The sequence below is a fragment of the Spermophilus citellus genome (assembly GCF_964194105.1).
Source record: "Spermophilus citellus genome assembly, chromosome: 8".
NCBI lineage: Eukaryota > Metazoa > Chordata > Mammalia > Rodentia > Sciuridae > Spermophilus > Spermophilus citellus.
In genome coordinates, this window is record NC_138189.1 from 62,513,188 (window position 1) to 62,528,042 (window position 14,855).

At 40.2% G+C, this 14,855-nt stretch overlaps 1 protein-coding gene across 3 annotated transcripts in view; it reads left to right on the forward strand.

Annotated features, from left to right (window-relative positions):
- Positions 1-4,245: 4,245 nt before the first annotated feature.
- ANXA3 (annexin A3) overlaps positions 4,246-14,855 on the forward strand; it is a 64,588-nt gene continuing 53,978 nt past the window's right edge. Inside the window, exons 1-2 of one of the 3 annotated variants that reach the window (XM_081302965.1) lie at positions 4,246-4,447; positions 7,118-7,166. In XM_081302965.1, coding sequence (XP_081159091.1) covers positions 7,152-7,166 — 15 coding nt within the window. In that variant the 5' untranslated portion in view covers positions 4,246-4,447; positions 7,118-7,151. The remainder of the gene's footprint in view (positions 4,448-7,117; positions 7,167-14,855) is intronic. The other 2 variants (XM_081302966.1, XM_081302964.1) reach the window with 2 other exon arrangements.

A 14,855-nucleotide genomic window follows, 5' to 3' on the forward strand; every position in this document is an offset into this window, starting at 1 on the left:
ACAGTCACAACCACACTGCTGGCGGTAGGACGAGTTGGGGGTCTGGAGTGTCCTCTGTTTCCCTCCACCCCTACTGTCACACCCTCTCAGTTCACGGTTGGGGGATTTGGGGGTGGGGAGTCTTCTCTGCTTCCCTCTGCCCCTACAGTCAAGCCCTCGTCACTGGCAGTAGGGGGAGTTGGGGGTCTGAGAGTCCTTTGGCCCTTACGGTCACGCCCATGGAGAGATTTTGAAGTTTCCTGGTTGTTTGTATCTGATGTGGGTGGGAGTCACACACCTGCTAAAGTAGATTCTGCTGGGAAGGAATCTCTTTGGCCGAACTTTGGTGACTCCCCCTCTCTGCTATGGCGGGCCCCTGGCTCCTTGCTGGAGTGTCCGAAGGGAGGGGTGGAACTGGCTTGTCTCTGGTCTGACACAATCTCTGGTTTTAGTTCCCAGTTCGCTATTTGGTAAAGGGTTGGTTAGATTCCCTTCACGCTGTCTGGGGTGGGGGGAGCCGTTTGCCGGGTGGGTGGGCTGTTAGTAGAGCCAGCAGGGCACGGGCTGTCTGCTGGGCCAGGCGGGGACACTTCTCGCTGCACCGGGCCGCCGGGGGCTGCCTGTAGAGCCGGGCAGCTTCGGCCGCGTGGCTAAGATCTGGGCAGGCGGGGTGGCCGTTCGCAGAGCGAGAGCAGGGCCTCCCCGGGACGGCGGGATGGCGGGATGGCGGGTGCCGTCTGCAGGTTCGGGTGGGCCGTGCCGCTCTGGGCCGCCGGCCGCTTGCAGAAGCGGCTGGTGGCTGTGGGACTGGACCTCTGCGCCCGCGTGGCCGGCCAAGATCCACTTGTCTGGGACAAACTGACACTTCTAATAAACCTACCAATTCCCGGCAGGTCCCCTCTTAACGGAATTTTGCTAGAAGTTCCTCAGTAGGTAGACTGCCATTGTTCCAATGGGTCTTTCTGATCCCGTTAATGTGGAGACATTGGAATCGCTGCTTCCTCGCTGGCGGCCATGTTGGATCCAATTTCTCATTATTCTGAGTGTACAAGTTGCAGAATCACATTGGTTACATAGTCACATATATACATAACAGCAATACTAGTGTCTACTTTATTCTGCTGCCCTTTCTATCTCCCCTTCCCCTCCCCTCCCCTCCCATCACTTCTCTCTACCCAATCTAATGTGACACACTTCTTCTCCCCACCCCACATCATCAATCTGTATAATGATGAGGGTCTCCTTCCTTCTTCCGTGCAATTCCCTTCCTCCCTCCCTTTCCATCCCACCTCTGTTTCCTATTTAGTGGTAATCTTCTTCTCATGCTCTTCCTCCCTATCCATTTTGAGTCACCCTCATATATCAGAGAAGATATTTGGCCTCTGTTTTTTAGGGTTTGGCTGACTTCACTTAGCATAATCTGCTCTAATGCCATCCATTTCCCTGCAAATGTCATGATCTTGTTATTTTTTAGTGCTGAGTAATATTGTGCATAAACTCTAATCTCTAGAGTATAGAAAGAACTCAAAAAGTTAAAACAAAAATAAATAAATAAATAAATAACCCAATCAACAAATGGGCCAAGGACCTGAACAGACACTTCTCAGAAGAGGATATACAATCAATCAACAAATGCTCACCATCTCTAGCAATCAGAGAAATGCAAATTAAAACTATTCTAAGATACCATCTCACTCCAGTAAGAATGGCAGCCATTATGAAGTCAAACAACAAGTGCTGGTGAGGATGGGTGGAAAAAGGTACACTCATACATTGCTGGTGGGACTGCTTGGTGCAGCCAATTTGGAAAGCAGTATGGAGATTCCTTGGAAAGCTGGGAATGGAACCACTATTTGACCCAGAATTCTCTTTTTAAAAGGTGTATTTCATACCTGACTCTCTCAAAAACTTTCAATAATTTCCATTTAGCTGCTAAGTTGTTCCCAAATACAGGAAACATATCATTCTTGATTTAGCTCTGCCTGGAGGCGGAGTAACTTCAGGACAGAGTCCAATGCTGACCAATCCCAGCTATAATATTTTTCACTTACATGGCCCCTGGGTAAATCATTGACTTTTCTAAGCTGTGTTTCCTTTTCTACAAATGCTAATAAACTAACAGCTGTTAGAATTTCCTTGAAGATTAAAAAGAAAAAAAAGATGGTGTAATCAAACACTTCAATGCCTGCTACCCAATAAATAGTAATTTTTATTATTTTTCACTCTATTCTTCAACATACAACTGCTCACAATTCCCTCGATACAAATAGGACTTTGATTTTTAGCCTTTTGATTCGTTTTGTTGTTCCAAATGCCGAAAATGCCATTCACCATATTATCTCCCCAAGCCTTTGGTTCTAAGTCTTATCTGAGAGAGTGAATAAGCTTACCAGAAGGACTACTAAAATATCTGGGTTGAAAAATCTAGCTCTAAAACCAGTACAACCTTAATTAGGACACATCAAGCAAAGAAAACTATAGATTAATATCCTTGATGAACATAGATGCAAAAATCCATAATAAAATATTTGCTAATTGTATTCAACAGCACACTAAGGAGATTGTACATCATGATCAAGTTTGTTTCACTCCAGGGATGTAAGGATGGTTCAACTTATAGAAATCAATTAATGTAATTCATCACATAAATCATTGCACAATGATTTTCTCAATAGGACTCCTGAAACCCAGGAAATAATACTAAGAATTAGTAAACTGATGGTGTCAAATTAAAAAAGCTTCTGCACAGCAACGGAAACAATTAAAAATGGGAAGAGAGAACTTACAGAATGGGAGACAATCTAAACAGAGGATTTATGTCCAGAAATATACAAAGAACCCAACAAACTTAACACTATAATAATAATAATAATAATAATAATCCAATTAATAAATGGGTAAATGAACTTAACAGGTGCTTCTCAAACGAAGAAATACAGATATATGAAAAAATGTTCAAGATCTTTAGCCATTAGGGAAATGCAAATAAAAACTACATTGAGATTTCATCTCATTCCAGTTAGAATAGCAACCATCAGAAATACAAATAATAACAGCTTGGATGTCGTGAGGCAGGAGGATTACAAGCTCAAAACCAACCTTAGCAACTTAGCCAGATCCTGTCTCAATTAAAAATGGGAGGGGGGTGTTGCTGGAGATAATGCTCAGTGGTTAAGTGCCACTGGTTCAGTCCTTGGTATAAAAAAAAATACAAGTAATAGTAAGTGCTGGTGAGGATGTAGTAGAAAAGGAATATTTTTGCACTGTTGGTGGGATTGTAAATTAGTACAATCACTATGAAGATCAATATGGAGTTTTCTCTAAAGACTAGGAATGGAACCACCATAAGACCCAGCTATACCATTCCTGGATATTTATTCAAAAGAATTATATAGCAATACATGCATACTCATGTTTATAACAGCACAATTTACAATAACCAAATTATAAACCAGCCTAGGTGTCCATCAACAGATGAACGGATAAAGAGAATGTGACATACATACACAATGTAGTTTTATTCAGTTATAAAGAACAAAATCATATCATTTGCAGAAAAAAATTGGTGGAACTGAAGAACATCATGTTGAGAGCAATAAACCAGACTCAGAAATTCCATGGTCATATGTTTTTTCCTCATATATGGAAGCTAGAAAGAAAAAAGAGGGAAAAGGTATATTTGTGGAGTGGATCTAATGAAATTAAAAGAGACCAGTAGAATACAGAGCCATAGAGGAGAGGACAGAAAAGGGAAGTACTGGGAAATGAGATTGACCAAATTGTTATTTGCATGTACAAATATGTCACAATGAATCTCTCTATCATGTGTAACTATAATGCATCAATAAGAATTAATTTAAAATTTCGATTCTGCCATTTACTTTCTGCTCGATTTTGCTTAATTTACGGTAATCTCTGTGTCACGATTTCCTCATAAAGAGAATAATAATAGTATCTATCTTATGGAGTTGCTGTAATACAGATTTAAATCAATTCAGGTGTAAAGCATTGAGAATATGCCTGACACAATGTAGATAATAGACAAATGTTACTGTTGTGGGTGTTAGATATCTGTCACCTTTTATCAGGAGATCAGGGGACTGTCCAATCTCTGGATCCACACTGATCAAAATAAGCACTGCAATAAACTTGAAGACCCAAATGTACGAAAACCGGGGAAATGGGTTTCCACATGAGAATGGAGGGAGAGGCCAGTGGGAAAGCTTAGAGACCCGGTTGGGCCAAGGGCTGGAGCTCTGTGTGCAATGCGGAAGCCCCAGCGGCAGAGGGGTGCGGCTTCCTTTTCCCGGGCCTGGGGCCGCGATCAGGTGGAGTCCACGGGCGAGGAGTGGCCGAAGGAAGGGGTGCGGTCGCTGCCGGGAGCGCACGGAGCACCAGCGCGCGGGGCGCACACCTTCACCGGCGAGGATCTGGGGTCACTGGCGTCTCCTTCTGCTGTGCTTTTCCGGTAAGTTAAACCGCGAGCCTCTCCCGCGGACCCTCTCTAGCCACTTGGGGCGGTAGATGCGCCTGACCCACTAACCCCCTCGAGCGCGGTCGGTGCGGGGCAGCGCTGTGCTGGCGTGGGCGCGGGGTACCGACCCCCTCACTGGCGCGGGCCTGAAGGGGCTTAGTGGACACAAAGGTCATTTCCTGCATTTCAGAATCTAGGAAACTGAAGTCCCTGGGAACAAAAGTGTGATTCCCTGGGAGGATCACCCAGCTAGGGTCCTGGCAGGGCTCCAGCTGACACCTAGCTGTCTTGGCCCCCTGGAAAATTCACTTTTCATTGCATCTAGCAGCGCAAGGGGATCCAGTTAGACGTCTCTGCCTCCCTGTTCCTGAAGGTCTTGGGAAGGGGGGGGGGGGGAGAAAAGCTGGGAGTTATAGTGGTCCTCAGTGTCCAGGTGGGCTGACTCAGAGGAACCCACCCATCCTGTGAGCATGTTCTTCTCTTCACGTAGGCAATTTATTTTATTTTACTTAATTTTATTTTCTGAGGTGGGAGAGGTCGATTAGGACATTGGGCGTTGGAAGTTGGAGAAGTTTGCTTTCTCCTGAAAAGACTCACCGTTTTCTTTGATTGCAACAGAATCCCGATTCATTAAACATGAATCATTCCCTTTGGCATGTGGGCACTTGATTGCAGATGACCAAATATAGGAAATTGTAGTTTCCACTGGGGCTGCGAGTTCTGGGGAGCTGGAGGCCCCTCTGGCTGCTGATAAGAAGTCACACAGATCAGGCTAACTTCTTTCCAAGGATTTATGTTCAACACAGATAACAGGTTTCGCCCTTTGAAAGAACTCAGTTACTACTTTTTTCATTGACATCTTAAATGTAACTATTGAAAACGTTATTCCGTGAAGATATTGCCACTGGTTTCATGAAGGCAGAATCTTCAGACAGAAAAGAGAATTTAAACTGTAAAGAAAACCAAATCCTTGTTTTCAGAGTTGTTTGGTTATGTGAAGAAATCTATTTAGAAATAAGGATCAAGGAAGAAGTAAAAGGAAATTATGTAACCACTGTAATGCTCTTCAGGAAGGACATGTTTTAAAATTCTATTGCTTAGGTCATTTGGCCTCCACAGTGGAGTAATACTTCTTAAAAGGTAAATGATAGATCAGTAATACTTCTTAATTATTTATACATTACACTAGATCAACAAATACTGAGTGTCAGTTTGGGCCAGGTACGGTCAGGCACCTTAGTAAGTCAAGAAGTGGGTCATCAAGTTCATACCTTTGAGTCTCTCTCCAGTTAGTAGAGTCTACTCACAAACTGTGACTGTGGAACACTTTCATAACTCTCTGTGCCTCCTGCTTCTTCACATACAAAATGAAGGTGTTATTACTGATATCTAATGCACTACATTGTTATGAGGCTTGTATTAAGCCATTCATTAATTCAGTAAATATTTTTTCAGTGCCTACTATGCTTTAGTGAACAGACATCCCCAGCCTTGTGGAATTGACCTCATAGTACTTTTTGCATGACCTGCCACATAGTGAGAACACAAGACCCCATTCAACATTATCATACATATCATCTCATTCAATGCTAGCAATAGCCCTCTCCTCTTCTTACAGATGAGGAAACTGAGGCTCAAAGAAATTGCATCAAAACTACAACTAATAGCATCTTGTATCCATTATATACTACATAGGGAGAAATGTGGGTTAGACTCTAACTAGAGCCCCAACTGCTAGGCTACTGAGAGCCTGAGAAACCCAGGCCTAAATATTTCCAGGGATTCTTGTTGTGATTTCCTGTTTAACTTTGCTTTGGGGCTATAGTTGAATTTTTAGATTATTTTGCTCCCAGGATGGGCGGGAGCAACTTGTGTTTCTAAATCAATCCTGGACACTTGCCAATGAATAAAGTCTACTTATAGAAAGTGTGCTCTGGTTCCCAATGAAAGAACTGCCCCTTTCACCTCTGCACCTACCAGGGACTGGCCTGGTCTCCTCAAAGAGCAGATGTGTCTGTTTATAACCGGCATTAGGCTTGGAGGCTTGCAAAGGATGCATGAGGTTCCATAATGAAGCACAAGGAAGCTAACTGAAGCCATCTGGAATTTGTGTTGGTTTAGTGGGGAAGAGCAGTTTCCTGTGTTTTCTTTTTTCCTCCCTCCTTTTTTTCTTTTCTTTTTCTTCCCTGTGATGGCAGTCTGTCCTGATTAAAAGAGAGCAGTAGACATAGTTCTAGTTGATTTCTTTGAGAAGGGATTTGCTGTGTTATGCAGATTGGTCTCAAGCACCTGGGTCCAAGCCTTTCTTCTGCCTCAGTCTCCAGAGTAGTTGGGACTGCAGGTGCATTCCAGCACACCCAGCTCACACCCAGCTACTAGAATTTAAATAAGTAAAAAATAGGCTTTCTAGGAAGCGTGTCTGTAACCTCTCAAGTGTGGAGATTTCTTTCTCCTTTGTAGAGTCTTCAAAGATCTAGCACAGTGCCTCGGATATAGAAGGTGTCCAGTAATTATTTGTTTAGCAAATAGGATTACTCTTCCTGAGAAGGCTTTTTCTTTGAATGTTGACTTCTGTTTTCTAGATTAAAGATTAAGAGTTGGACTGAGATGATTGCATTCTGAATCACAGATTTATACAATTTAGTGATCTTTTTCTTTTAATAGATTAGTGTGATCTCAACTCAAGGAAAAGGATACCATGGCATCTATCTGGGTAAGTAAAATTCAAGCCTTCACAACACAGTAACTTATCCAAGTGAAATCAAAATACACGAAGTCAAAATATTGAGAAAATTTTTTGAAAATTGATAAAAATTCCACTTGAAAAAAAAAGGCAAAAAAGCTAAAGGATATCTAAAACTAAAATATTATGATATTTTATAAAGTTGCATGGTTAAAATAATTTGTGATGACACCAAAGCAGAGAGGTAAAAAACAGAATAAATTTACTATATATTTATTATATAAATTTATTTAATGTTACTTTTATTCATGTCAGTGAGAAAAATATGGCTTTTTCATTAAATAAAGTTAGCAAAATTTCTGTTTGGTGATAAAGTAAGTCTGTATTCCTTCTCCCTTTTTACAGTAAAATAAATATCAGATGAATAAAATATATAAATGAAGAAAATAAAATATGGGTAGATTTAAAAAATAATCTTGGAGTGGGGAAGGCATTTACAACCATGACCCCGAACTAAAAGCCTAAAAGAAAAATATTGATCTATTTACATATAAATTTATAATGGTGACAGTAAACAACCTTGTTAGTAGAGTCAGAACACAGCCTACGGGGAAAATATATTTTCAGCATATCAAACATGAGACTTATATCTTTGACACACAAGTAACTTGAATAAATCAATTTAAAAAAGGAACTTGATGGAAAAATTTCTAAGGGACATAACTAGGAAATGGAAAGTATTATAAATATCCAACAAATACATTAAAAGATGTTGCACCTCACTGTGTTAGTGAAAATATTCAGGGCCTGGAGTTGTGGCTCAGCGGTAGAATGCTCGCCTAGCACACGCAGTGCCCTGAGTTCAATCTTCAGCACCACATAAAAATAAATGAATGGAATAAAGGTATTGTGTCCAACTACAACTAAAAAAAATATTTTAAAAAATTGGCATAAATGGCCATTTGTTTGTATAAATTACTAAATTATAAAGTATGGCTTATAGCCATTTATATATGATCATTAAAAAGAAGGAGGAAAAGGCAGTCAGTTCTATATGTATTATTTTACAAAATTGGAAAAGAATATATTAATTAAAAATAAATCAAATTACAGAATGGTGTGTATAGAGCAATTCTGTTTGAAAGAAAGGAAAAAGATCTAGATATAGACTATTACATGAATACTTTCTAGAAATGTGGGAGTTTGAGCAAGGATGCTTTTACTTTTCATAGTATCACCTTCTGTGCTCTTCAATTTGTTTCTTTAAACTATGAACATATATTTTATCAGTAAGGGGTGGAAGAAGTTTAAAGTAAAGCATGAGAGCTATGACCAGCCCTTCGCCTGGCATGGAGAGGAGGATGTGCTGATGCAAGGCTTCACTTGGCCCCACATTATTCTCATACCACTGAACAGGAAGCTAATCCTGCCTCTTTCCAGATCTGATATCTGTTGTTTTTATTGACTGCTAGCAGAATCAGATGAAAATAAAGCATCTCTCCAAAATGCTAGCCCTTGTGCATTAGTTAGTAGACACAGAATTGGTTGGTCAGGCTCTCCAGCTGACACCTTTGAAGGGCTGGGAGAGACTCGGGTGAGTATGAATGTATTAGTTTCCTGTTGCAGCCATAACAAGTTACCACAAATTTAGCAGTTTAAAGCAATATCTCATAGTTTTATATGTTAAAAGCTTGAAATGGGTCTCATGGCACTAAAATCAAGATATTGGCAAGGTGCATTCCACTCTGGAGATTTCGAGAAGAATCCTCCTCTCAGCTCACTTAAGTTCTTGCAGAGTTTGGTTCCTTACAGTTGTAGGTCTCTGCTAAGGTCTCTGCTGACCCCAGCAGGGTCTGCCTGTAGCTCCTAGAGGCCTCTGCTCACTCTTTGCATTTGGCCTCTGTAGCTCAGCACCAGCTTTGGTACCTTGAATCCTTCTGGCACCTGGAACCTCTTTGGCTTTATTTTCTGGGGCATCTTTCCTGTCTTCCTCTTCTTCCTTCAGCTCAAGACAGTTCTCTGCTTTTAAAGGTGCATCTGCTTTTAAGGGTGCAGATAATCCAGGATAATCTCCCTATTTAAAGATATGGAACCTTAATTACATCTGCAAAGCCCCTTTTGTCATGTGACTGAACCCATTCACCCTGTCCAGTGATTCCTGTGTGTATATTTTAAGAGAGGGACATTGTTGTGATTACCATAGGGGTTGGGAGTCTGGCTGCATTAGGAAATGGGAGCATTTGGTTTCAAGCAGAGAGCAGGCCAGTAAGGGGAAACTATGTGGAGACAAGAGGGAAGTGAAGAAAGAGGCCCTAGCAAGAGGGACTTATACTGCCTCCTTTTTTCTTTTTTACTTTTCTTCTTTTTCCAAATTAAAGAATTAATATTTGAGTGAGATCTCAGAGAACAGAGATTAAGAACCCAACTGCTCCAGAAAACAACATGGAAACTCCTCAAAAAATTAAATATAAAACTGTTCAAATATAATTGAACAATCCCACTTCTGGGTATATATCCAAAAGAATGAGAGCAGAGTCTTGAGATATTTGTATACCATGCTCATTACAGTGCTTCACTATAGCCAATGTCAATTGACAGATGAATAGTGCTATGTACACAGAATGGAGTATCATGTAACCTTCATAAGGAAGGAAATCTTGTCACATGGTTAGATGGATGAGTCTCAAGCACGATACGTTAAGTGAAATAAACCAGTAATAAAAACACAAATATTGTGTGATTCCATTTATACAAGACATCTAAAGTACACAAATTCTTAGAATCAGAAAGCAGGATGGTGGTTGTCAGGGGTAAAGAGGAAAAGGGGGAATTGTGTTTTAGTCCCTATAGAGTTTCAGTTCTGCAAGACAAAAACATTTTGGTAATCTTTTGAAAACAGTGCGAATATTCTGATCATTGTTCAACTATGCACTTGAAAATGGTAAATTCAGATTTACAACTGTAACTGCTCTTATCACAAAGTTCTGTTCTGGAGCAAGGATTCACTGCCTGATGCACACAGAAGTCACTGCTATGGCTCAGGATTTGGCAAAACAAAAAAAGTTTATGTTGCAGTCAACTGGCAAGGAGGTCAGGAGCTAAACAGGGTTTCAAATCTGCCGCAGAGTGGGGGAGTTTACAGGAAGAAGAGGGGAGAAGCTGCTTGTTGATTGGGTGGCAAGAAAGGGGCGTTGTAAGGATCGCTCATGCACACATAGTCAGTCCTCATGCCTCTTCGTAGATCTGGTGTTTCTTTTCCTGGGGGAACTATGTTCTGTGCAGGAGATTTTAGGCTTGTGACATCAAAAGGTCACTGACTGGAGGAGCTGGCTTCTTCTGCGCATGTCCATCCTTGAAAAGTCAGTTCCAAACCCTCCTTAAGTGGATTCTGCAGGCTTTTCCTGAAAGACAACTTAAGCACTTTGTTATTCAAAGAATTTATGTCCAAGTGTGTCCAGGCTCAATTGATTTCAGCGGATCTAGGAGTACTGTAATGCTACCATTGTTTTACATACACAAACAATCTCTGTTACATCAGTATTTCCTTTGTTTTGAAGTTTTAAATATCTATGTTCAGTCCTGTGTTCTACTCCTTTACCCTTGATGAAAGGGTCTGATATTTTATTGGTCTCTACTCCTTGAACTCAGGGTTCTTTGTCATTAGGTCCCTAGCAAGCACTCAGAAAGCTCACAAATTAGAATATCTCAGGGCATGACTTTTTATTAAGATACAAAAGCAATATATTTTTTCCTATGCGTGCTCCCTATAATGCTTTCTCTGAGCTCTTTCCTCGTTGGTCAATTCCTAACTTGCTTTTTAAAATGTAATTCCTATTTTGTTTAAACTCTCAATTTAGAATTTTTATATGCTATTAGAATGTTTCCAGATGAACCCATAATCAATGTCAACAACATTCTAACATGTTATACATCCTTTTTTCCCTGTTCTAAACTCCAGTTTACAAAAGGAGGAAAGGGAACATAGAGCCTCTCTGGAACCAAGGGATAAAAATATAATTTTACATAAATACAGTGCTTATGAACTGTGTCTTGAAGTTCATCCAAAGCATAGATAAACAATTAAAGCAGCAAGTACCTAGCGCAATAGGTTCTAGTGGGAGCAAAATAAAGATAGCTCCCCACAATCTCAATTTTACCTTTTACGGAGCCATACTTGATTAAAAAGCAAATGACCTAGTCTTTTGCCTCAGTTTTCTCATCTATAAATGGGCATAATAGTCGTGCCTACATCATCCAGTGCTTATAAGAATTAAACCATTTCCTATAAAATACATTAACAGTGCCTGCAATGGAGTAGACATTCAACAAATTTTAGTTGTTTTCATTATCATTTTAATATATCAATTTTATTCTAAAAATCATATTCTCTGCTAATTAATAATAATTATTATTTATTATTTACTTAATAATTCTCTAAACTGTCTTAATAAAAAAGCCTCTGCCTATTTTCCAATTTGATTTTATTTCAAATTAATATCATTTCTTCCTCATTGAAATGGTTCTCTGAAAGAGATGGCTTGTTCTCAAATAGATTCTTTCTGACTACTTCTAATTTTAGTATTTTATGGTATCTTAAATATATGTGTCTTTAAAGACATACAGTGCTCTGTTTCCAGTCCAATTCTAACACTTCCTGAAGTTAGCATCTGATTCCTTAGGTTTAGGAGCTCTGTCCTCCATGAGGTTGCTCTCACTTTAGATGTCAGTCGCACCTTGGGTAACACTCAAACTTCTGACTGACTGGCTAGCCATAAATTTGGGTGTTTCCATGATCCCCTGAAATTCAGAATTCACTAGTCTGACTCAGAGTTCTCATTGAAAACATGTGCTCATGACTGTAGATTTCTTATAAGGGATACACTCAGGGCAAGATCTGGAACAATCCTGGCCATAGAGCTTCCATGCTCTTCCCCGTGAAGTCAGGGCGCGTCACCTTCCCCGCACAACAGCGTTTTCACCAGTCAGGAAGCTCCCCTGGGCTCAGTGTCCAGGATCTTAATCAGGGTTCCACTATGTAAGCATGTCTGATTAAACTATTTATCACTTTACCAAGCTCAGCCCTCCTTTCTTCTCCAAGGTTGGTTTGATCCTAAACTCCAACCCTATAATCACATGTTTGGTCTCTCAGGTGACCAGCTCTCATCCTGGGTCTATCTAAGGGCCTGATGGGTGTCACCTCAGTAGCGTAGAAAAACCACTCACATTACTAGAAAATTACAAGGGTTTTTGAACCTCTTTGCCACAAACCAGGCAAATATAGTATTATATAAGTTAATTATTATTGTTATATATCATTATGTATTATGTTATCATAATTAGCTTTAAGTATTCTATTTTATTAATTACTATTAACAGAAAATTCCTTATTATACTGTACCTATCTGTACATATGTGACTCACATTAAAGCACAGTTTCCAAAACATCATATTTCTTTATTTTTTAATTAAAATTATATCAAGACTAAAGACACTGGTTATCTTAATACTGATCAGAAGCTTTATTTGTTAGTTGTATCTGTAATGATGAGGATAAATGGGAAGTGAACTTATGTTTTATAATAAATAAAGACAGAATCATTCAAAAACATGACTCAAAAACAAATAAGGATCTTCATGGTATAAAAGTTGAGGAAGGCTGATGGGCAGTAGAAAGTTGCAAAGAGGAAAATGGAACCCAGAAGGATGTGTTCATGGTGAGAGTCCAGCCTCCCTCCCCACCTGACCCTTCCTTTCTTTTCTGGGAAGAACATTGATGTAGTTGAACACATGAGGACCCAGTGGTCTCACTTCCAGGGTTAACTCAGTGGTGGGGCTCTCAGGAAGGGTGTAGTGTACTAAGATGAAAGAATTTGGGAAGGTAATACCTTTCAAATTCTGTCCCTTGGATGCCACCAGCTTTGGACATTTGCATGCTGTTGCTCATGGGTTCAAGGAGTTTTGAGAGCCCTGTTCAATTGCATATTTCTGGACCTCTCACTATATCTTTCTTTCCTGGTGGGCTTGCTCTTCATGACCGTGCAGATTTAAAACAAATGTGAGGAGAACACTTGTGTGCCCATGTGGAGCCAGCTGGATTCCTCCTCTGGCCCAGCTCTCATCTACCACCTGGAAGAGCTGGCTTTGATGCTATTTTCTTTGAAATGGACTTTTCTTATCCCAGGCAGAACAGGTCTTTTTCCTGGTTAGGTACTTCTCAACATGATTGCAATTTCCTCTCTGTGTTTTAAACCACATTCCCTGAGGCTTCTTTAGGTAAATATTGGCACAGTGACTGATGGCCCTCTGGAGGAAGTCAATGAAAAACAGGTTAGACCTGGGTTCCACATCTAAACAGTAAAGCTTTGTTTCAGGATGAAGCCTGGAAAGAAATACTCTAAAATCTGAGGGAGGAGAGTGAGGCTCCCTAGGAATGAATGGAATGAACAGGAAGGAGCTGTTCTTTGCCACTCCCTGATCTGAGTCCTGCTATGAAGGAGGGAGGGTCCCTCTTCCATATTTAATCATGATGAAAGTATAAATTCTGAATCTAATAAGTACCCAGGAATAAATCTGGTAAATCAGAGGCTAAGAGGAAAAGAGAAAGTTTTAAATTGGAGAGGAAAGAATGTGAAAAGGAGAAGGTATGATTTGATTCTCTTGAAAGTATATTGTTTGGTGGATACAAAGCTGTTAGTATTTTAGAGTACTGCATCATAGGATTAATACACAGGCCTTACATGATTTGAAAGAGAAGAAGTCAAAAGGGCAGAAAATTCTCAAGTCTGTCTGGTCCTCCCTTATCAGATCTTGGCTCCTTTTGTTTTACTCTGTGTTTGATTAAATTTATCGCACAGGTTCTAGAGGCATGTTTAAATAGGAGTAGTGACAGCTCCATGTGAACAGGGATTAGAAAAGGTGAAACCAGGCACAGTGGCATATATCTGTAATCCCAGAAACTCCGGAGGCTGAGGCAGGAGGATCACAAGTTCAAGGCCAGTGTCAAGAACTCAGTAAAACCTTAAGCAGCTTAGTGAGACCTTGACTCAAAAACTTAATTTTTTTTTAAAAAGGACTAAATATATAGTTATAGTCAGTGGTAAAACTCCTTTGGGTTAAATCCCTGGTATGTATAAAAATAAATAAATAAAAATGCATCTGTAAGATTTTGACATGTGACATGAAGCTCTGAAAATCTGGTTGTGTTGAAAGACCTAAGTAATCTCATTCTGCTTGGGACCTCATTTTGCTCTGAAACTTAACCTCTGACCTACTGTAGTCCTAAAGTCAGGAAAATACTACAGAAAAGCTCTGTGGAAACAGTTCTCAGAAGCAGTTGGTGATCACCTAAGATAGGCCAAGATAACCACATATCTGAAATTCCAGATGGCCCCCACCTAGCTGTGGTGACCAGCATCTAAACTAGAAGCCCTGCAGTTTGGCACATACCCCCCTTTAAACCAATCAATTTTAAATGCGTCAACCCCTTGAACTAACCAATAATTCTTTCCAGATTCTTTCCCGCCACTTGATACACTAATCATGTTTTAGAGTTGTTATTTGATTTTCCCACAATGTGTGATGATTTGCTAAGAGATGCTATGATGTATGTGGGGGTTCCTGCCTTCTCCAAAGAATGTATAAAACTGCTGCAAACCCTGAGCTCTTAGCATCACTTGTTGCTGTGTGTGAGCGCGCGGAGGACCGAGCAAGCTTGCAATA